Below are 25446 nucleotides of genomic sequence, written 5' to 3'. Positions count from 1 at the left end.
CCGGGTGTGGCCAATCCAGTCAAAATGGCCATTTTCATTACCAGTTTCAAAAACCATGAATTTTGATACCCATATTGCCCCAAGTCGTATGGTTCGATTAATGTCCCCCCGGTAGAACCTTCCCGAGGGCATTGTCCCAAATCATTCTGGTCTGGTGACCGTCCTTACAATCTTCATAAGAACAGAATTCCTCCCAATTTAGTGCACAAACTGTGTCTTTCAATGTGTGCGTGTGTGTGTGTGTGTGAGCAATAAAATTACCACCGTGGATCCGCCTTTGTCGAAACCTCGTAAGGCACTGAAATTTTCTGAGGCTATCTGTTAGCTTAAATAGTTCGCATGAAATGTGGCAACAGTGGTGCAACATTCTCGCGTGACAGTTCCACGAAAACAGGAGAGGAGGCAAAATTTGCTAAGTGCTCTCAGCCAATCAGCAGCCGGAATTTTTCCTGCATTCATTTTTTATTTTCATCTTAACTTTAGAATACTTTAACAAAGTTTTATCAACTTTGTAAGGTAGTCTACTTGCAATTTAAGACTTCCCCTTTCGTTTGGTGGATAAAGCATGCAGATTGCTTGAATTGGGTGGAAGATATAAGCGTTTAAACAATTACACAAATCGTTACACTTTCGCTTCGCGAAATTTTGGATTGACACCCGTAGACAGTGCCCTTAGGACAAAGTTCTTTGTCAAAAAATCAAGAAATGTTTGAATAAACAAAAACATCTTAAAAATGACTCTAAACGCAGGGAAATCCAATTTACATTGATTTCAGCTTATTGCACTTAAATTTGCATTAAGCTTTTAAAGTTTTTTGAAAAAATATTTTTTGCCCCCTGATTTTCGGCCGATTTTGAAGGGGGAAGGGGGAGGGGATGACAAAAACTTTTAAAAATATAAAAATATAGCCTAACTCAATTCAAATACATCATCGGCTTTTAAAATAAAATAAAATTAATAAGTGTTTTTTAAGGCTAATATACATATAGCATATAGCTTGGCAAAATATCTATTATAACCGTATTTATAAATCTCAAAATCCTTTTTATTGAAATCAGTAAATTCCGAAATGTGAGCCTTCTTACATTTATTTATATTTTTATGGCGTCTAAAGACCAAATCATAATTTGCAATTGTGGTTTGGTTGAGCGTCTCTTTGTGTGTGTGTGTGGTCCAATCCAATACCCGCTAACCGGTAGCGAAATTATGGGAAAGTATAATTTGTATCAGACTGTGTATATGCCGCTTATCTTATCCCGGGTAATAGGTGGTGATAGCCCTCGCGCTGCTTCCAACGACCCATTTCAGAATGACAGAGCTCCTTGCGGTCCAATTCCGAGGTCGCTGGGCATTGTTTGGCCCCGCCTAAACATAGAAGCAAGCATCTGAAGGAAACTCGATCTATATTTAGACTTCCAATCCCGTCAGGCAAATCAGGGATCAGCGCGTATTTAATATGAGAAGATAACTTGTTTCAACACTACGGATCATTTCACTGCTAGAGTGTAAACCTTCTGATGGCTTAGCGTCCCAGACCACCAATTCAAAGGCGTGAGTTCGAATCCCACCTGAATTGTTTTAGTTTTTATTCATATTCAAATTCCTGATTCCGAATTTCAAAGGTACCGACCGGGATTTGATCCCTGAACCTTCTGCATGGGAGACAGAAGCCGTAACCATTAAGCCACGGAGTCGGTTGAATGGGACGTGGTTCTCTGTATGGATTTTTGCGAGATGAGAGCAGAGGACAACAATCATCTCAACGTTTCCACTTTACCCGGGCTAACGACCGGCAGTTCCAGTTCACGATGATTTCCCTTCATATGTTAAAAACCACTTATGATTTTGGCACATATTCCGTTTGTCAGCGTTTCCTGTCATTACTGGCGGGAAAAATCTACCTGGAATCAGCTGTGCAGACCTCATGTGTGACAGGAATGCAGGTTGAGCGACTCCCACGACAGTGGTTTGGTTGAGCGTCTCTTTGTATTCATAATAATTTTCAAACTCATAAGCTAAATAAATCAAATGAGCCCGAAAAATAAAGGAGATTTTTTTTATTGAAATAAAGTCTGAAGAGTATTTTTAAGAGGCAGTATTTGTAAATATTGCTCGGTTTGTTCTAGAGGTCGTATCGAGGTGCTCCGATTTGGATGAAACTTTCAGCGTTTGTTTGTCTATACATGAGATGAACTCATGCAAAATATGAGCCCTCTACGACAAAGGGAAGTGGGGTAAAACGGGCTTCGAAGTTTGAGGTCGAAAAAACATGAAAAATCTTAAAATTGCTCCCATTTGCGTAAAACTTGATCAATTCCAACTCTCTTAGATGCATTCGAAAGGTATTTTGAAGCACTTCAAAATATTCCATAGACGTTCAGGATTGGTTTGACTTTTTCTCTTAGGTTTTGCAAATTACTGTCAAAAATTGATTTTTTTAAAACCTTAATATCTTTTTGCAACAGCCTCCAACATCCATACTTCCATAGGTCAAAAGATAGGTAATTTCATGCACTATAAACCTACGGAATTAACTTTTTGGCCAATCGCAGTTTTTCTCATAGTTTTTCGATGTTTCTAGAACATACATTTTACAACGTTAGTTTTTGCCCTGTAGGCCGCCATAGCGTCACTTTTTGGTCTCAATTTTGTCATATTCGGAATCCTCGGACAATTTCACGTAAGTTAGAAGTATTGGAGTTGAAACCTGACCTGTTACACATTGGTGAAAAACTCGCTCTTAAGCATGTTTGGGCTGATTTAAAAATATTTTGATTGAATTTTATTTTTTGTTGATTTCCTGGCATGTAATTTCAATTTTTATGTATTCTAAAATTATTCGCGGCTTTAATAATCTTGTGAAATTATGGCCGTCCGGGAGTCATATGGATGACCCTGCAGGAATAAGTTGTCTCTGTACATTTACTGTGTGTTTCGCTCAGTACTTGTACAGAGCCAAATTAGAAGGCTAAAAGACTTGATCACACACACATACTTCCTCAAATGGCCCTTCGCTGACTTAGTTTTCCGTCCTTTATATCTTCTTCTATGACTCTTAGTCGACCTATCCACCTAAAATTTCATTATCTTTCTTCTAAAATTTGCGTCAGATTTCACCGATAAAGACCGATTAGATTAAATTAACATCAGTTCTCGGTGACCAAAACAATATGGGTCATTCCACCTGAAGTGTGCAAGAAAAAATGCAAATTTGAAAATTACCATCTCCGATTCTGCTCAAATTTGATAGAGCTGTTGAGACTATCAAAACATGCAAAAATCCCGAATTTCATCCAAATCGGACCACCCCCTCCATTTTTGTACCCTCCCAAAAAATCGACTTTTTGGCGATTTTTGAGCGAAACCCCTGTCTTCAAACGACGATAACTCAGGAACCACAAATCTTAGAGGGTCGGTCTTAGACTCAATTTTGAAGGAAATTGGACGTAGAATCCGTTTCCGTGATCAAAATTTAGATTAAAATTTGTTTTCTACCTGTATTGCGCAATTGAAAACATTAAATGGCCGTATCTCAAAACAGCCCTATTTATTTTTTAAATTTGACCTCACCATCGTATTCCCCGTCCAATTTTACATAAGAATCACTTATCGACAGAAAGGAATATGTTTCGTTCCAGAGATATCGAATTTTAAAGTTTTTAGTATTTGAGATTACCTAAATTAGCTACACTCGCCGCATATGCTAGAAGCACTCAGTGATCAATAATTACTACCTGGTTATTTATTGAATTAAGATTTCAACCCAAATAATCATTAGCAAAATAATCATTAGGCAAAAATGTAATGTACACCACTGTAGGAAACTGCTGTATACGGTGAATTTGTGTGCTAGCCCACAGTACAAAGCAAGAACGACACGCAATACAGGGCAGAATGGAATTCCCGCAGAGCTAGCAGGAAATTGTAATTGATCTTGTAACTTAAGAAAAAGTGTACGATACATTATCGTGTTAAAAATGATGAATTAATATGAATAAAACTCTCGTGAAGCATGATTAAGGAGGAGGATTTCTGGAAAGTATAAAACTGGAAAAAGGTAAGAAAATCACAACGATTAATCTGATTTATTATCTAGTTGTGTTATTATTCAGTTGTGTTCATTTCGACACCGTCCGAACAATAATCTTTTTTTTGTTTGTCAATCATTTCGAAATCTTGGAAGACGATACAGCTGCTATCCACATGTATCAGAAGTATATGGTATTGCTTTTGAAATTAAATGTACCAGAATTGAAAAAAAAATCATCAATTATTCTGATGAAACACATTATAAAAATCGGTTTAATATGATCAATCTTTCAAACCCTAAGGCAGAATTTGGGGTTTTTGCTGAATGGCACTATTTTGCTACCGCACATGGCAAAAGCTCTAGAACCCATGAGAATTATTTCATCTACTACAGCCAGCTCTACATTTGTTCTCGTTTCAAATAAAAGAAGAAATAAAAGAAATAATTTGATAAAGTGGGAAGAAATGAGGAATTAGGAAAAATATGAAAATAATAGAATAATGATAAATTTTCGAAAATTGTATTGCAAATAAATATTAAAAGTTCAAATTTTACTTAATATGGTTCAATGACCGGGACCGTGGTGTAGGGGTAAGCGTGATTGCCTCTCACCCAGTCGGCCTGGGTTCGTTCCCAGACGGTCCCGGTGGCATTTTTCGAGACGAGATTTGTCTGATCACGCCTTCCGTCGGAAGGGAAGTAAATGTTGGTCCCGGACTAACCTAAAAAAGGTTAGGTCGTTAGCTCAGTCCAGGTGTAGGAGTCGTCTCCCTGGGTCCTGCCTCGGTGGAGTCGCTGGTAGGCAGTTGGACTCACAATCCAAAGGTCGTCAGTTCGAATCCCGGGGTGGATGGAAGCTAAGGTGTAAAAAGAGGTTTGCAATTGCCTCAACAATCAAGCCTTCGAACACCTAGTTTCGAGTAGGAATCTCGCAATCGAGAACGTCAAGGCAATGCTGTAGAGCGAATAATTTGATTTTGATGGTTCAATGACACTGAGATCAGGAAAAATAGTGCATTAAAAATTACCCAATAAATATTCCTTAAACAAAAAATAGATTGTTCAAGGTATTGATTATCTCAAAATCGTATAAAATTGAAAACATAATTCATCTTACAGAACACCAGGTAGTTATTATTGATCAGCATGACTGAGTGCTTCTAGCAGATGCGGCGAGTGTAGATATTATAGGTAATTTCAAATACTTAAAACTTTAAAATTCGATATCTCTGGAACGAAAAATATTCCTTTCTGTCGATAAGTGATTCTTATGTAAAATCGGACGGGGAATACGATGGTGAGGTCAAATTTAAAAAATAAATAGGGCTGTTTTGAGATACGGTAATTTAAAGTTTTCAATTGCGCAATACAGGTAGAAAACATATTTTAATCTAAATTTTGATTGCGGAAACGGATTCTACGTCCAATTTCCTTCAAAATTGAGTCTAAGACCGACCCTCTAAGATTTGTGGTTCCTGAGTTATCGTCGTTTGAAGATAGGGGTTTCGCTCAAAAATCGCCAAAAAGTCGATTTTTTGGGAGGGTACAAAAATGGAGGGGGTGGTCCGATTTGGATGAAATTCGGGATTTTTGCATGTTTTGATAGTCTCAACAGCTTTGCCAAATTTGAGCAGAATCGGAGATGGTAATTTTCAAATGGTGTTCCGCTTCAGGAGGAATGACCCATATGGGATTAAATTTTCTGCAAAAAGCGTGGACGGGGTAAAATGTACCGCTCTGAAGCTTTTTTGTAAAAACAGCGGTGTCATCTAGTGGTGACTAGTGAAAACTGCTTTTACCCGCTGCATTTTGCCCCATGTTGTGGTGCATTCTGCCCCGTTGTTGTAGTGCATATTACCCCGCATGGTTGTTTGAAATGAATCAAAAATGTTTTTAGAAATTTGATATTTTCGAACAATTTTGAGGTTTTTAAAGACTTTTTTCACATGGATGACGAAGAATAATAGTTGTTTTAGAACATCGAACAAAATTCTTCCACAGTAATGCTGTAATGGTTGAGAAATCACAGTTTTCCCTTAGGGGGTGCATATTACCCCTTCTCCCCCTAAAACGCGAGTGAGTAAACACAACAACGTGGTTGGGTATGTTCGGCTTTGAAAGTATCAGGATGAAAACAAGGGCAGCGAAATTTGAAGCGAGAAGCCATGATTTCCTAAAGTCACAACAGACTGTTTTTAACAGTGTTTTGAAAAAAAAAAGATAGTTCATAGAGAATTTGCAGCAAAGATAAAAGACACATGTCGCCACCTATTCAAAATCAACATTTTTATAAAACTTATGCCGGACTCGGTTGAGAAAAATTATTTCCGACAATTTGGGGTACAACTTTCCAACATTTGTTTGATTTTTCTATGAGAAAACTGTAAATTTAGAAAAAGATAGTAATTTGGACTATTTCGCAAGAAAGTCTGTCAAAAATCAATAAAAATTGTTAAATATACGTTAACACATCTGTTATCAACTATATAACTGTTTATTTCATTGTTATATACGGGAAAACTATTTTTTTCGTGTTCCAAAACATGTTTTTTAAAGCAAAAAGTCACAAAAAATGATGTTCATTATTTTGAAGCAAAAAAAAATTCTCGTCTTTTGCAACCAGTTTCATTAAGATTGATGCAGGGAACCATGAGAAATAAGCGATTTTGTTCTTCAATCCAGCAGAAAGGAATACGATTTTTGGCAAGTAACCTCATTTTGGCGCCACCTACATTTGAAGCACAGTCGCGCTGCAAAACCTCAATCTAACATACCAGTTTATAATATGAGAATGATATAAGTGCTCCCCACAAGATGGCGTTAACAATAACAATTTTTCATGACAGGTAAGTAACTCAGTTTCACTTTCAAGAAAAACAATAGCGTAAATATTATTTTACAAAAGAAAATACGTTGTGATATTCCGCTCAGAGAACCGACGTCCTTTACCAAAACAATAACAAAAGAAAGAGACAGGGAGACAGTGTGCAGGCAATTGATCGCAGCAGAATCAAAACAAACACAAATCGTGCAACGCAGACAGGGAGGGAGTCACTCACGCGAAAACAATAGGAGGAGCAGTTTGACAGATAACTCAAACCCAAGAAAAACCAAAACTGAGAGTGAGTGGTTGCAAGAGAGAGAGAATGCGGATTTTTTTTTGGTTGTTGCGAGAAAGAGAAGGAAACACATACCATTCGATCGTGATCATAGTCATAGGCGCCACTGTTACTGTAAGCGTCATTTGAGTATGATTTGCGTGTGCGTGTGGCATTTCTGTAGTAGTAGTTGTAGTTGTTGTTGTTGGAGTGTAGTAGTGTGTTGGTGGTGGAGGTGGAATTGGATTTGGTGGTGAAGGTAGTAGTAGAAGATGATGAAGTTGATGGTGAAGATGGTGATGAGGCCCTGGACCGATAGCGTACCTTGGCGCCGACCTCTCGCGTCGAGATGCCCATCTTCTCGTGGTGCCGCAGCTGCACCGGGTAGATGATCTGGTAGAAGTTGCTACCGATCCGGTCCACCAGCTCCTGGTTCTGCTGGTGCTCCTTCAGCAGACGTTCCACCTCACCTGTGGGAGGAGAGAGAGAGATAGAGAAGGAAGTATAATGAGTTACGAGTGCTCACCACAAGATGGCAGTAGCTAGAGAATTAATTTTGACAGTTACCCAGTTAAAAGTAAACGGGTTGAGACCTACCCTTACGGATTGTTATTTATTTAAACCTTAATTACAAATGGCATGTTCTGTTGAAATGTTCCAGTGTTGCCATCTCATAGCATTCACCAGAGGCAGAGATTTATGATCCCACCAGTCGGCGACAGCGAATATCTAATTCTAGGGGACACTTCTAGCATCCTCTTGGCATGTTAACAACCCTGCCCCTAGTTTCGTTTGTTTATCGCTGACGTGTACATGACATTTACAAAGTGCTCTTAAAAGCAGATGCATGTCGGGGCCAAACCTTAAACCGGGGTAAACCTTCGGAGGCCTCCGCTCTGGAACTGTTTTCAAGGACTTTCAGGCTTCGCAACTCTCAATGAGGAATGGAATTTCATCAGATTTTACGACTAATTTGGCTTTTGTACAAATTATTTGAATTTAAATATTTTTGAGATTTTAAACTAAGAAGTGTTTAACATTCCTGCTTAATCATGAAGCAACTCTTAACTGTACAAAAAACCTTAAATTTATCCTCCCTCCCTTTAAACTAAGCCTCATCCATAACCGGCGGCACGGATTAAACTTTTACATCGTCTGAGGACCTGAGAACCTTTGACCGCACTCCATGTCGTATCTCACTTTGGAGGAAACTTTTTTTGCCTCACCAACCCTCCTTCCGACCCACCCTTCACCGTCTGACACCACAAAAATGGTGACAATCCTTTCCCGTTTTTTTTTTCTCTCGGCCACAGCGCAAAATGCCCTCCGGCAGTTCCAAACCCCAAATCCAACACCCACCCAACCCGGTGTCAAAGAAATTAACTACTTTGTCCCGCCCGGAGGCCGAATCTGGCGACGTGGCAGTGGCGTTAGAACCTGCCCACCGGGTGGCAGTAACTTTTCACGGGGTCATGCGGTGGGTTGGTTTGGGTAGAAGCTGGAAAATGCAGGTTTTTCAAAATTGAAAGAAAATTTGAACTAAATTTAAAGAAAATTGAAAGAAAAATGGAAGACAATAAGAAGAAAATAAAAAGAAAATTTTAAGAAAATTTGAAGAAAATTGAAACAAAATTTTAATAAAATTGAAAGAAAATTGAAAAAATATGAAAAAAATTGAAAGAAAATTTAAAGAAAATTGAAAGAAAATTTTAAGAAAATCGAAAGAAAATTGAAAAAAAAATGAAAGAAAATTGAAAGAAAATTGAAAAAAAATTGAAAGAAAATTGAAAGAAAATTGAAAGAAAATCGAAAGAAAATTGAAAGAAAATTGAAAGAAAATTGAAAGAAAATTGAAAGAAAATTGAAAGAAAATTGAAAGAAAATTGAAAGAAAATTTAAAGAAAATTGAATGAACATTGAAAGAAAATTTTAAGAAAATTGAAGGAAAATTGAAAGAAAATTGAAAGAAAATTGAAAGAAAATTGAAAGAAAATTGAAAGAAAATTTAAAGAAAATTGAATGAACATTGAATGAAAATTTTAAGAAAATTGAAGGAAAATTGAAAGAAAATTGAAAGAAAATTGAAGGAAAATTGAAAGAAAATTGAAAGAAAATTGAAAGAAAATTGAAAGAAAATTGAAAGAAAATTGAAAGAAAATTTAAAGAAAATTGAAAGAAAATTGAAAGAAAATTGATAGAAAATTGAAAGAATATTGAAAGAAAATTTAAAGAAATTGTAATAAAATTGAAAGAAAATTGAAAGAAAATTGAAACAAAATTGAAACAAAATTTAAAGAAATTTAAAGAAAATTGAAAGGAAAATGAAAAAAATTTAAAGAAAATTGAACAAAAATTTAACGATAATGGAAAGAAAAATAGAAGAAAATTGAAAGAAAATTTAATGAAAATTGAAACAAAATTGAAACAAAATTGAAACAAAATTGAAACAAAATTGAAACAAAATTGAAACAAAATTGAAACAAAATTGAAACAAAATTGAAACAAAATTGAAACAAAATTGAAACAAAATTGAAACAAAATTGAAACAAAATTGAAACAAAATTGAAACAAAATTGAAAGAAAATTGAAAGAAAATTGAAAGAAAATTGAAGAAAAACCGAAAAAAATAAAGAAAATTGGAAGAAAATAATAAAAATTAAAGAAAATTTCAAGAAAATTTCAAGAAAATTTCAAGAAAATTTAAAGAAAATTTCAAGAAAATTTCAAGAAAATTTAAAGAAAATTTAAAGAAAATTTAAAGAAAATTTAAAGAAAATTTAAAGAAAATTTAAAGAAAATTTAAAGAAAATTTAAAGAAAATTTAAAGAAAATTTAAAGAAAATTTAAAGAAAATTTAAAGAAAATTTAAAGAAAATTTAAAGAAAATTTAAAGAAAATTTAAAGAAAATTTAAAGAAAATTTAAAGAAAATTTAAAGAAAATTTAAAGAAAATTTAAAGAAAATTTAAAGAAAATTTAAAGAAAATTTAAAGAAAATTTAAAGAAAATTTAAAGAAAATTTAAAGAAAATTTAAAGAAAATTTAAAGAAAATTTAATGAAAATTTAAAGAAAATTTAAAGAAAATTTAAAGAAAATTTAAAGAAAATTTCAAGAAAATTTAAAGAAAATTTAAAGAAAATTTAAAGAAAATTTAAAGAAAATTTAAAGAAAATTTAAAGAAAATTTAAAGAAAATTTAAAGAAAATTTAAAGAAAATTTAAAGAAAATTTAAAGAAAATTTAAAGAAAATTTAAAGAAAATTTAAAGAAAATTTAAAGAAAATTTAAAGAAAATTTAAAGAAAATTTATAGAAAATTTAAAGAAAATTTAAAGAAAATTTAAAGAAAATTTAAAGAAAATTTAAAGAAAATTTAAAGAAAATTTAAAGAAAATTTAAAAAAATTTAAGGAAAATTTAAAGAAAATTTAAAGAAAATTTAAAGAAAATTTAAAGAAAATTTAAAGAAAATTTAAAGAAAATTTAAAGAAAATTTAAAGAAAATTTAAAGAAAATTTAAAGAAAATTTAAAGAAAATTTAAAGAAAATTTAAAGAAAATTTAAGGAAAATTTAAAGAAAATTTAAAGAAAATTTAACGAAAATTTAACGAAAATTTAACGAAAATTTAACGAAAATTTAACGAAAATTTAAAGAAAATTTAAAGAAAATTTAAAGAAAATTTAAAAAAAAATTTAAAGAAAATTTAAAGAAAATTTAAAGAAAATTTAAAAAAAAATTTAAAGAAAATTTAAAGAAAATTTAAAGAAAATTTAAAGAAAATTTAAAGAAAATTGAAAGAAAATTAGAAGAAAATTTAAAGAAAATTTAAAGAAAATTTAAAGAAAATTTAAAGAAAATTTAAAGAAAATTTAAAGAAAATTTAAAGAAAATTTAAAGAAAATTTAAAGAAAATTTAAAGAAAATTTAAAGAAAATTTAAGGAACATTTAAAGAAAATTTAAAGAAAATTTAAAGAAAATTCAAAGAAAATTTAAAGAAAATTTTACGAAAATTTAAAGAAAATTTAAAGAAAATTTAAAGAAAATTTAATGAAAATTTAAAGAAACTTTAAAGAAAATTTAAAGAAAATTTAAAGAAAATTTAAAGAAAATTTAAAGAAAATTTAATGAAAATTTAAAGACCATTTAAAGAATTTTTTTAGAAAATTTAAAGAAAGTATGAAGAAAATTTAAAGACAATGTAAAGGAAATTTAGGAAAATTTAAACAAAATTTAAAGTAAATTTAAAGAAAATTTAAGGAAAAATTTGAAAAAAATTTTAAAGAAAGGTGTAAAAAAATTAAAGAATCTTTGAAGAAAACCTTAAAGTGTACAGGAAAATTGATAAAAATAAAAAAATAAAAGAAACTGTTATAAAATTTTAGGAAAATAAAAAATTAATAAAGAAGGTTGAATGAAAATTTAAACTTAATTTAAATAAAATTAAAGAAATTGTTGAAAAAATAAGAAAATTTCAATGAAACTAAATATTAATTCGAAAGAATATTCAAAAGATTTGTTTCTTCAAAAAGACAATCACACCGTTCCAACAGTTCCGTCTGCCAAACCCAAATTTTATCACCTATCCAGTGTTGCCATCTTCTCTCTCCCTCGTACCAATCTCGCAGGGGGTGTCTCGAGTTGTCATCCAGCAGCAGCAGTTGTAGCACTAAAAAGGCTGCAAGTCGGCCCGAGAAAAAATAAACTTTCCGATGCCCCCGAGCTAGTTCCCAAATTTTACGGGCTTACCCTTGTCACTTTTGAGGTTTTGGCCACAATTTTTGCGGATGAAAGGATGGATGCTCTGAATGGTGTTTGTTTCTTTGGTGGGGGTGGCAACTCTGTTTTTTTGCTCGAGACTCCGGAGAGAAGTTGTGGGAATGGAAAATGAGACGTTAAAATTTAATTACGCATCCTTTTGCTCGAATCGAGGTGATGGACCTTTTTTTGAAGGGGAAGGCTACTTTTTGTTTTCGGGGAGACCAAACCAGTTTGTCGAGGTTTTTGTGTAGTTTTCCACCACATTTCATCGGAGCAAACCACTTTTGTGTGCTCTAGGGCTGAGGACACGTAAATGTGTGAATTTTAGGTAAATTTGAGACAAAAAGTCAAGAATTGTTTTCAGGGAGTGATTAAACAGGATTGAAAAGGTGTTTGATAGAAAGATCTTATCAGCCATCTATTTGTGAACATGTGCAACTAACATGAAAAACTGTCAAACCTTACAGGAGTTTTATGGTGAGTGCGGCTCTGTTTAGCTGCTCTTCGAAAACTTGCTAAATTCTATTTGTCTCATCAAATCTCGTTAAACTCACTACACCTTATCCCCTCTAACACACAAACGCACAATCAAGGAGGTGAGAAATGTCATCCTGTTTCAAGCTTTTCGGGCATTTTGTCACCCTTTGATGTGGTTAAGGCCTACTAGACCAAGATGATTGCCATTTTCGTGCTTCCGAAAGTGGCTCCGGGGCCAGTGTCGTGCTTTCCGGTCCCGGGAAGGAAAACCTCAGCTTTTGCGTGTGACACATTTTAGAGGGACGAAAAGGGTTCTAAAGTGTGAGTTTAATGAGGACCGAGCGGATGTTTGTATGTGTGGGCAGAGCTTTCTCCAAATGGTACCCAGCTGGAGCACTAAAGTTATGAAAGCCACTTCCGGAAATTTGACCCACGAGTTGACTTCCGGGAAATTAAGAATGAGTTCTCTCATTTTTGGTGCTAATTTAAAAGTGTTAAATTTGCCTTTAAAAACTCAACAAAATTAATTTGTTCCGAAAAGCAAAATAGCAGAATTAACAAAATTAATCAAATTAACAAAATGAACAAAATGAACAAAATTTACAAATTAACAAAATTAACAAAATTAACAAAATTAACAAAATTAACAAAATTAACAAAATTAACAAAATTAACAAAATTAACAAAATTAACAAAATTAACAAAATTAACAAAATTAACAAAATTAACAAAATTAACAAAATTAACAAAATTAACAAAATTAACAAAATTAACAAAATTAACAAAATTAACAAAATTAACAAAATTAACAAAATTAACAAAATTAACAGTCTGGACCCGAAGCCTGATTTTTCTGTTACATTCTTATTGGAATTCCATATAAACTGTAACGGGGATTGCAGGCACCGGGTCCTGACTATTAACAAAATTAACAAAATTAACAAAATTAACAAAATTAACAAAATTAACAAAATTAACAAAATTAACAAAATTAACAAAATTAACAAAATTAACAAAATTAACAAAATTAACAAAATTAACAAAATTAACAAAATTAACAAAATTAACAAAATTAACAAAATTAACAAAATTAACAAAATTAACAAAATTAACAAAATTAACAAAATTAACAAAAATTAACAAAATTAACAAAATTAACAAAATTAACAAAATTTACAAAATTAACAAAATTAACAAAATTAACAAAATTAACAAAATTAACAAAATCAACAAAATCAACAAAATTAACAAAATCAACAAAATTAACAAAATTAACAAAATTAACAAAATTAACAAAATTAACAAAATTAACAAAATTAACAAAATTAACAAAATTAACAAAATTAACAAAATAAACAAAATAAACAAAATTAACAAAATTAACAAAATTAACAAAATTAACAAAATTAACAAAATTAACAAAATTAACAAAATTAACAAAATAAACAAAATTAACAAAATTAACAAAATTAACAAAATTAACAAAATTAACAAAATTAACAAAATTAACAAAATTAACAAAATTAACAAAATTAACAAAATTAACAAAATTAACAAAATTAACAAAGTTAACAAAATTAACAAAATTAACAAAATTAACAAAATTAACAAAATTAACAAAATTAACAAAATTAACAAAATTAACAAAATTAACAAAATTAACAAAATTAACAAAATTAACAAAATTAACAAAATTAACAAAATTAACAAAATTAACAAAATTAACAAAATTAACAAAATTAACAAAATTAACAAAATCAAACTCAGAAAAAAAATTAAAGCTCGCAAGACGATGCCACTGCTGAAGAAAAAATCTGTCTAATTATTCAAATGTTCACATCTCCTTGTCTGTGCCAGGTCCCACACGAATCCATTCGTTTCGCACCGCACCATTTCTGCGCAAAACTCGTTATAAATTTCCGCTCGCTGTCCCCATTTTCCAAACGCGTTGTTCTGTATGTTCATTATCGTGTTGCTCCTCCAGAAAAGTCAATTTGAAGCATTCATTCTCCCCCTTCTCGCAGTCAAAGAAGAAGCCAGCCAGGGTGAGAAATTCTTGAAGATCCTCAAACAATGCAGCGCGCAGCATAGCACGCGGGGCAGAATCATTTTCGCGTAAATGGCTTTATTTTCCTTTAATTTAATTACCGTTTTAGCGAAATGGAAATTAAATTAAAAGTTGCTCTCGTGGCGTGGGTGGTATTATTATGCTGAGAGGGGGTGGGGCGACATCTTACGGTGCGTTTAAGAAGTTTTATTTTTTCGGGGGGAATGCAAAGATTATCTCGACTTTTGGATACCTAGAAGTTCATAACTGTTGACTGTGCATGGCCGTGGAAATAATTTTTCTTTTTCGAGAAATTAGAAAATGTTTTAGAAATTAGCATCTTTAAATATTCTTTTCCAAAATTCTTTTCCGATGAATCTCAATATTTGGCAACACTGTCTCAAAAATTGTTCAAATTATTATTATTATTCACAAGATCAGAACGAATCACATTTTTGAAATACCTGGACTGAACAAACTACAAAATAAAACAAACCTTTCAGGTTTTCCTTATTTTTCCTCCCAACGTAGATTTTCTCGGAAAACCCGTCCTCGTCGGTCGTAGGAAAATTTTCCCCTGTGGCCAGCCGGGGCTCATTTGATGTGGTTGACTTTCCAGCCCCGGTTGTGTTGCTTTTCGGCTTTGGCATTATGAGTATGAACAACAACAAGCAGGACGATTTTCCCACGCTGAAGTGGCCACGGGCGAACGGAAACTTTTGATCCAAAAACAAGCCAACGATCGTGGACACTGCTCTCCCCACAAGCATTTTGGGAAAGTTTTTTTTCAGTTGTTATTTTTTTTTTTGCTTTTCATGCTGAGTTTTAACGTTTATGTTTTAGCCCGATTGATGTCTTTTAATTACCAGTCTCGGTAATCGGTCGATCACGAGAGGAGAACTTTTCGAGGAGTGCCATGTTTTGCGATTTAATTGTCCGGTTTAAATCGTCAGCATATTTTATTGTTCGATTTCAATTATCCGGCAAAAAAGTCAACCAGTCACCACGTTATGAAAGCTCAATTGGTATCCAATTTGAGCATGAGCATGAGCATGAGCATGGTTGACTGCCAATGAGCTGCTACTCCGTTATTGACAGATCAGCTGAAGTTAAACAATGAATCAAAAATGATCAGTGGGAGCCAACCATCCGTTCACTGTTTAACCTCTGAAGATCCCGACTTTATTAGTCAATACCGGCGCCCTCCCAAGAAGCCTGCAGTTCAACGAAAGGGAGGAATGTTAGTCCGATAGTTGAAGTTGCAGACTCATCAAGCACACAGTTTTTCGCTATATACTTGTTGATACCGCTTGAGACCGTTGAATCCACAGCATCTCCTTCAAGCATCACGTGATTATTATTTTTTTGGGTTAGTAGGATAAGGTATTGGCTTTTCGATGCCTCCCGAGCTACGATGCTATGGGGAGGACTTTCATAACAGACCCGTCGGCGAGCCTTCCGAGCAACGATGCTATGGGAAGGTCTTTCTGGTCAACACACAAAGTCACTCACACACAATTATTTCACTCCACTATTAGTTAATCCAAAATGTCAGTGCGTCTTTCGATCATTATATAGAAATGGCTTTTTCACCATAAAAAATAAAACCTTATTCGAAAAAAAATATACACAATTTACCCGACGCCGTGCCTTCCGATCAACGATGATATGGGAAGGGCTTTGAAAATCACAAAACAATTAATTAAGATCACAAAAAACCCAAGTAACATTTTTTTCCAGGAGTTCTACAAGAGCTCTTCAAGATAGCTACAGCATAGCAGTTTGGACCGCGGTAGGATAAAACTCCCTTCAAGTACTCTTCCAAACTCCTGAAGAAGTTTTGAAGAGAATTTTATCCTACCGCGGTCCAAACTGCTATGCTGTAGCTATCTTGAAGAGCTCTTGTAGAACTCCTGGGAAAAAATGTTACTTGGGAAATCACAAAAAACACCAATTACTCAACAAAAATAACGCTCAAGACACAAATAATTCAGTAAGTCATGCTATTATTCGATTACCACAATCACTCACCCAATACGAATAGCGACACAAAAGCACACAAAAAATTAACCTGCATAATCACGATTTCGCGTCCCCACTTCCAGCGCACCAATGATGCTATTATTCGATTACCACAATCACTCACCCCATACGAATAGCGACACAAAAGCACACAAAAAAATTAACCTGCATAATCACGACTTCGCGTCCCCACTTCCAGCGCACCAATGATGCTATTATTCGATTACCACAATCACTCACCCCATACGAATAGCGACACAAAAGCACACCAAAAAATTAACCTGCATAATCACGACTTCGCGTCCCCACTTCCAGCGCACCAATGATGCTATTATTCGATTACCACAATCACTCACCCAATACGAATAGCGACACAAAAGCACACAAAAAATTAACCTGCATAATCACGATTTCGCGTCCCCACTTCCAGCGCACCAATGATGCTATTATTCGATTACCACAATCACTCACCCAATACGAATAGCGACACAAAAGCACACAAAAAAAATAACCTGCATAATCACGTTTTCGCGTCCCCACTTCCAGCGCACCAATGATGCTATTATTCGATTACCACAATCACTCACCCCATACGAATAGCGACACAAAAGCACACAAAAAAATTAACCTGCATAATCACGACTTCGCGTCCCCACTTCCAGCGCACCAATGATGCTATTATTCGATTACCACAATCACTCACCCCATACGAATAGCGACACAAAAGCACACCAAAAAATTAACCTGCATAATCACGACTTCGCGTCCCCACTTCCAGCGCACCAATGATGCTATTATTCGATTACCACAATTACTCACCCAATACGAATAGCGACACAAAAGCACACAAAAAATTAACCTGCATAATCACGATTTCGCGTCCCCACTTCCAGCGCACCAATGATGCTATTATTCGATTACCACAATCACTCACCCAATACGAATAGCGACACAAAAGCACACCAAAAAATTAACCTGCATAATCACGACTTCGCGTCCCCACTTCCAGCGCACCAATGATGCTATTATTCGATTACCACAATCACTCACCCAATACGAATAGCGACACAAAAGCACACCAAAAAATTAACCTGCATAATCACGACTTCGCGTCCCCACTTCCAGCGCACCAATGATGCTATTATTCGATTACCACAATCACTCACCCAATACGAATAGCGACACAAAAGCACACCAAAAAATTAACCTGCATAATCACGATTTCGCGTCCCCACTTCCAGCGCACCAATGATGCTATTATTCGATTACCACAATCACTCACCCCATACGAATAGCGACACAAAAGCACACCAAAAAAATAACCTGCATAATCACGTTTTCGCGTCCCCACTTCCAGCGCACCAATGATGCTATTATTCGATTACCACAATCACTCACCCAATACGAATAGCGACACAAAAGCACACCAAAAAATTAACCTGCATAATCACGATTTCGCGTCCCCACTTCCAGCGCACCAATGATGCTATTATTCGATTACCACAATCACTCACCCCATACGAATAGCGACACAAAAGCACACCAAAAAATTAACCTGAATAATCACGATTTCGCGTCCCCACTTCCAGCGCACCAATGATGCTATTATTCGATTACCACAATCACTCACCCAATACGAATAGCGACACAAAAGCACACCAAAAAATTAACCTGCATAATCACGATTTCGCGTCCCCACTTCCAGCGCACCAATGATGCTATTATTCGATTACCACAATCACTCACCCCATACGAATAGCGACACAAAAGCACACCAAAAAAATTAACCTGCATAATCACGATTTCGCGTCCCCACTTCCAGCGCACCAATGATGCTATTATTCGATTACCACAATCACTCACCCCATACGAATAGCGACACAAAAGCACACCAAAAAATTAACCTGCATAATCACGATTTCGCGTCCCCACTTCCAGCGCACCAATGATGCTATTATTCGATTACCACAATCACTCACCCCATACGAATAGCGACACAAAAGCACACAAAAAAATTAACCTGCATAATCACGACTTCGCGTCCCCACTTCCAGCGCACCAATGATGCTATTATTCGATTACCACAATCACTCACCCCATACGAATAGCGACACAAAAGCACACCAAAAAATTAACCTGCATAATCACGACTTCGCGTCCCCACTTCCAGCGCACCAATGATGCTATTATTCGATTACCACAATCACTCACCCAATACGAATAGCGACACAAAAGCACACAAAAAATTAACCTGCATAATCACGATTTCGCGTCCCCACTTCCAGCGCACCAATGATGCTATTATTCGATTACCACAATCACTCACCCAATACGAATAGCGACACAAAAGCACACAAAAAATTAACCTGCATAATCACGACTTCGCGTCCCCACTTCCAGCGCACCAATGATGCTATTATTCGATTACCACAATCACTCACCCAATACGAATAGCGACACAAAAGCACACAAAAAATTAACCTGCATAATCACGACTTCGCGTCCCCACTTCCAGCGCACCAATGATGCTATTATTCGATTACCACAATCACTCACCCAATACGAATAGCGACACAAAAGCACACCAAAAAATTAACCTGCATAATCACGACTTCGCGTCCCCACTTCCAGCGCACCAATGATGCTATTATTCGATTACCACAATCACTCACCCAATACGAATAGCGACACAAAAGCACACCAAAAAATTAACCTGCATAATCACGACTTCGCGTCCCCACTTCCAGCGCACCAATGATGCTATTATTCGATTACCACAATCACTCACCCAATACGAATAGCGACACAAAAGCACACCAAAAAATTAACCTGCATAATCACGATTTCGCGTCCCCACTTCCAGCGCACCAATGATGCTATTATTCGATTACCACAATCACTCATTCCATACAAATAGCGACACAAAAGCACACCAAAAAATTAACCTGCATAATCACGATTTCGCGTCCCCACTTCCAGCGCACCAATGATGCTATTATTCGATTACCACAATCACTCACCCAATACGAATAGCGACACAAAAGCACACCAAAAAATTAACCTGCATAATCACGATTTCGCGTCCCCACTTCCAGCGCACCAATGATGCTATTATTCGATTACCACAATCACTCACCCCATACGAATAGCGACACAAAAGCACACCAAAAAATTAACCTGCATAATCACGATTTCGCGTCCCCACTTCCAGCGCACCAATGATGCTATTATTCGATTACCACAATCACTCACCCAATACGAATAGCGACACAAAAGCACACCAAAAAATTAACCTGCATAATCACGATTTCGCGTCCCCACTTCCAGCGCACCAATGATGCTATTATTCGATTACCACAATCACTCACCCCATACGAATAGCGACACAAAAGCACACCAAAAAATTAACCTGCATAATCACGATTTCGCGTCCCCACTTCCAGCGCACCAATGATGCTATTATTCGATTACCACAATCACTCACCCCATACGAATAGCGACACAAAAGCACACCAAAAAATTAACCTGCATAATCACGATTTCGCGTCCCCACTTCCAGCGCACCAATGATGCTATTATTCGATTACCACAATCACTCACCCCATACGAATAGCGACACAAAAGCACACAAAAAAATTAACCTGCATAATCACGACTTCGCGTCCCCACTTCCAGCGCACCAATGATGCTATTATTCGATTACCACAATCACTCGCTCCATTCGAATAGCGACACAAAAGCACACCAAAAAATTAACCTGCATAATCACGACTTCGCGTCCCCACTTCCAGCGCACCAATGATGCTATTATTCGATTACCACAATCACTCACCCAATACGAATAGCGACACAAAAGCACACAAAAAAATTAACCTGCATAATCACGACTTCGCGTCCCCACTTCCAGCGCACCAATGATGCTATTATTCGATTACCACAATCACTCACCCAATACGAATAGCGACACAAAAGCACACAAAAAAATTAACCTGCATAATCACGACTTCGCGTCCCCACTTCCAGCGCACCAATGATGCTATTATTCGATTACCACAATCACTCACCCAATACGAATAGCGACACAAAAGCACACAAAAAAATTAACCTGCATAATCACGATTTCGCGTCCCCACTTCCAGCGCACCAATGATGCTATTATTCGATTACCACAATCACTCACCCAATACGAATAGCGACACAAAAGCACACAAAAAAATTAACCTGCATAATCACGATTTCGCGTCCCCACTTCCAGCGCACCAATGATGCTATTATTCGATTACCACAATCACACAAAAGCACACAAAAAAATTAACCTGCATAATCACGACTTCGCGTCCCCACTTCCAGCGCACCAATGATGCTATTATTCGATTACCACAATCACTCACCCCATACGAATAGCGACACAAAAGCACACCAAAAAATTAACCTGCATAATCACGACTTCGCGTCCCCACTTCCAGCGCACCAATGATGCTATTATTCGATTACCACAATTACTCACCCAATACGAATAGCGACACAAAAGCACACAAAAAATTAACCTGCATAATCACGATTTCGCGTCCCCACTTCCAGCGCACCAATGATGCTATTATTCGATTACCACAATCACTCACCCAATACGAATAGCGACACAAAAGCACACCAAAAAATTAACCTGCATAATCACGACTTCGCGTCCCCACTTCCAGCGCACCAATGATGCTATTATTCGATTACCACAATCACTCACCCAATACGAATAGCGACACAAAAGCACACAAAAAATTAACCTGCATAATCACGATTTCGCGTCCCCACTTCCAGCGCACCAATGATGCTATTATTCGATTACCACAATCACTCACCCCATACGAATAGCGACACAAAAGCACACCAAAAAATTAACCTGCATAATCACGATTTCGCGTCCCCACTTCCAGCGCACCAATGATGCTATTATTCGATTACCACAATCACTCACCCCATACGAATAGCGACACAAAAGCACACAAAAAAATTAACCTGCATAATCACGACTTCGCGTCCCCACTTCCAGCGCACCAATGATGCTATTATTCGATTACCACAATCACTCACCCAATACGAATAGCGACACAAAAGCACACCAAAAAATTAACCTGCATAATCACGACTTCGCGTCCCCACTTCCAGCGCACCAATGATGCTATTATTCGATTACCACAATTACTCACCCAATACGAATAGCGACACAAAAGCACACAAAAAATTAACCTGCATAATCACGATTTCGCGTCCCCACTTCCAGCGCACCAATGATGCTATTATTCGATTACCACAATCACTCACCCAATACGAATAGCGACACAAAAGCACACCAAAAAATTAACCTGCATAATCACGACTTCGCGTCCCCACTTCCAGCGCACCAATGATGCTATTATTCGATTACCACAATCACTCACCCAATACGAATAGCGACACAAAAGCACACCAAAAAATTAACCTGCATAATCACGACTTCGCGTCCCCACTTCCAGCGCACCAATGATGCTATTATTCGATTACCACAATCACTCACCCAATACGAATAGCGACACAAAAGCACACCAAAAAATTAACCTGCATAATCACGATTTCGCGTCCCCACTTCCAGCGCACCAATGATGCTATTATTCGATTACCACAATCACTCACCCCATACGAATAGCGACACAAAAGCACACCAAAAAAATAACCTGCATAATCACGTTTTCGCGTCCCCACTTCCAGCGCACCAATGATGCTATTATTCGATTACCACAATCACTCACCCAATACGAATAGCGACACAAAAGCACACCAAAAAATTAACCTGAATAATCACGATTTCGCGTCCCCACTTCCAGCGCACCAATGATGCTATTATTCGATTACCACAATCACTCACCCCATACGAATAGCGACACAAAAGCACACCAAAAAATTAACCTGAATAATCACGATTTCGCGTCCCCACTTCCAGCGCACCAATGATGCTATTATTCGATTACCACAATCACTCACCCAATACGAATAGCGACACAAAAGCACACCAAAAAATTAACCTGAATAATCACGATTTCGCGTCCCCACTTCCAGCGCACCAATGATGCTATTATTCGATTACCACAATCACTCACCCCATACGAATAGCGACACAAAAGCACACCAAAAAATTAACCTGAATAATCACGATTTCGCGTCCCCACTTCCAGCGCACCAATGATGCTATTATTCGATTACCACAATCACTCACCCCATACGAATAGCGACACAAAAGCACACCAAAAAATTAACCTGCATAATCACGATTTCGCGTCCCCACTTCCAGCGCACCAATGATGCTATTATTCGATTACCACAATCACTCACCCCATACGAATAGCGACACAAAAGCACACAAAAAAATTAACCTGCATAATCACGACTTCGCGTCCCCACTTCCAGCGCACCAATGATGCTATTATTCGATTACCACAATCACTCACCCCATACGAATAGCGACACAAAAGCACACCAAAAAATTAACCTGCATAATCACGACTTCGCGTCCCCACTTCCAGCGCACCAATGATGCTATTATTCGATTACCACAATCACTCACCCAATACGAATAGCGACACAAAAGCACACAAAAAATTAACCTGCATAATCACGATTTCGCGTCCCCACTTCCAGCGCACCAATGATGCTATTATTCGATTACCACAATCACTCACCCCATACGAATAGCGACACAAAAGCACACAAAAAAATTAACCTGCATAATCACGACTTCGCGTCCCCACTTCCAGCGCACCAATGATGCTATTATTCGATTACCACAATCACTCACCCCATACGAATAGCGACACAAAAGCACACCAAAAAATTAACCTGCATAATCACGACTTCGCGTCCCCACTTCCAGCGCACCAATGATGCTATTATTCGATTACCACAATCACTCACCCCATACGAATAGCGACACAAAAGCACACCAAAAAATTAACCTGCATAATCACGACTTCGCGTCCCCACTTCCAGCGCACCAATGATGCTATTATTCGATTACCACAATCACTCACCCAATACGAATAGCGACACAAAAGCACACAAAAAAAATAACCTGCATAATCACGTTTTCGCGTCCCCACTTCCAGCGCACCAATGATGCTATTATTCGATTACCACAATCACTCACCCCATACGAATAGCGACACAAAAGCACACAAAAAAATTAACCTGCATAATCACGACTTCGCGTCCCCACTTCCAGCGCACCAATGATGCTATTATTCGATTACCACAATCACTCACCCCATACGAATAGCGACACAAAAGCACACCAAAAAATTAACCTGCATAATCACGACTTCGCGTCCCCACTTCCAGCGCACCAATGATGCTATTATTCGATTACCACAATTACTCACCCAATACGAATAGCGACACAAAAGCACACAAAAAATTAACCTGCATAATCACGATTTCGCGTCCCCACTTCCAGCGCACCAATGATGCTATTATTCGATTACCACAATCACTCACCCAATACGAATAGCGACACAAAAGCACACCAAAAAATTAACCTGCATAATCACGACTTCGCGTCCCCACTTCCAGCGCACCAATGATGCTATTATTCGATTACCACAATCACTCACCCAATACGAATAGCGACACAAAAGCACACCAAAAAATTAACCTGCATAATCACGACTTCGCGTCCCCACTTCCAGCGCACCAATGATGCTATTATTCGATTACCACAATTACTCACCCAATACGAATAGCGACACAAAAGCACACAAAAAATTAACCTGCATAATCACGATTTCGCGTCCCCACTTCCAGCGCACCAATGATGCTATTATTCGATTACCACAATCACTCACCCCATACGAATAGCGACACAAAAGCACACCAAAAAAATAACCTGCATAATCACGTTTTCGCGTCCCCACTTCCAGCGCACCAATGATGCTATTATTCGATTACCACAATCACTCACCCAATACGAATAGCGACACAAAAGCACACAAAAAATTATCCTGCATAATCACGATTTCGCGTCCCCACTTCCAGCGCACCAATGATGCTATTATTCGATTACCACAATCACTCACCCAATACGAATAGCGACACAAAAGCACACAAAAAAAATAACCTGCATAATCACGTTTTCGCGTCCCCACTTCCAGCGCACCAATGATGCTATTATTCGATTACCACAATCACTCACCCCATACGAATAGCGACACAAAAGCACACAAAAAAATTAACCTGCATAATCACGACTTCGCGTCCCCACTTCCAGCGCACCAATGATGCTATTATTCGATTACCACAATCACTCACCCAATACGAATAGCGACACAAAAGCACACAAAAAATTAACCTGCATAATCACGATTTCGCGTCCCCACTTCCAGCGCACCAATGATGCTATTATTCGATTACCACAATCACTCACCCCATACGAATAGCGACACAAAAGCACACCAAAAAAATAACCTGCATAATCACGTTTTCGCGTCCCCACTTCCAGCGCACCAATGATGCTATTATTCGATTACCACAATCACTCACCCAATACGAATAGCGACACAAAAGCACACCAAAAAATTAACCTGCATAATCACGACTTCGCGTCCCCACTTCCAGCGCACCAATGATGCTATTATTCGATTACCACAATCACTCACCCAATACGAATAGCGACACAAAAGCACACCAAAAAATTAACCTGCATAATCACGACTTCGCGTCCCCACTTCCAGCGCACCAATGATGCTATTATTCGATTACCACAATCACTCACCCAATACGAATAGCGACACAAAAGCACACAAAAAATTAACCTGCATAATCACGACTTCGCGTCCCCACTTCCAGCGCACCAATGATGCTATTATTCGATTACCACAATCACTCACCCAATACGAATAGCGACACAAAAGCACACCAAAAAATTAACCTGCATAATCACGACTTCGCGTCCCCACTTCCAGCGCACCAATGATGCTATTATTCGATTACCACAA

The 25446-nt window shown here is 36.7% G+C and overlaps 1 protein-coding gene across 1 annotated transcript in view; it reads right to left on the bottom strand.

Moving 5' to 3' along the window:
- The window catches only part of LOC120429169 (uncharacterized), a 99231-nt gene that overhangs the window by 45943 nt on the left and 27842 nt on the right, over positions 1 to 25446 (bottom strand). Inside the window, exon 3 of the mRNA XM_039594381.2 lies at positions 7454 to 7599. Within this exon, the coding sequence (XP_039450315.1) occupies positions 7454 to 7599 (146 nt within the window). The remainder of the gene's footprint in view (positions 1 to 7453; positions 7600 to 25446) is intronic.

This window comes from Culex pipiens, unplaced genomic scaffold, assembly GCF_016801865.2.
Source record: "Culex pipiens pallens isolate TS unplaced genomic scaffold, TS_CPP_V2 Cpp_Un0013, whole genome shotgun sequence".
NCBI classification, from domain to species: Eukaryota; Metazoa; Arthropoda; class Insecta; order Diptera; family Culicidae; genus Culex; species Culex pipiens.
The sequence above is the reverse complement of the archived record's forward strand: the minus strand, read 5'-3'. Positions and strand labels throughout refer to the sequence as shown.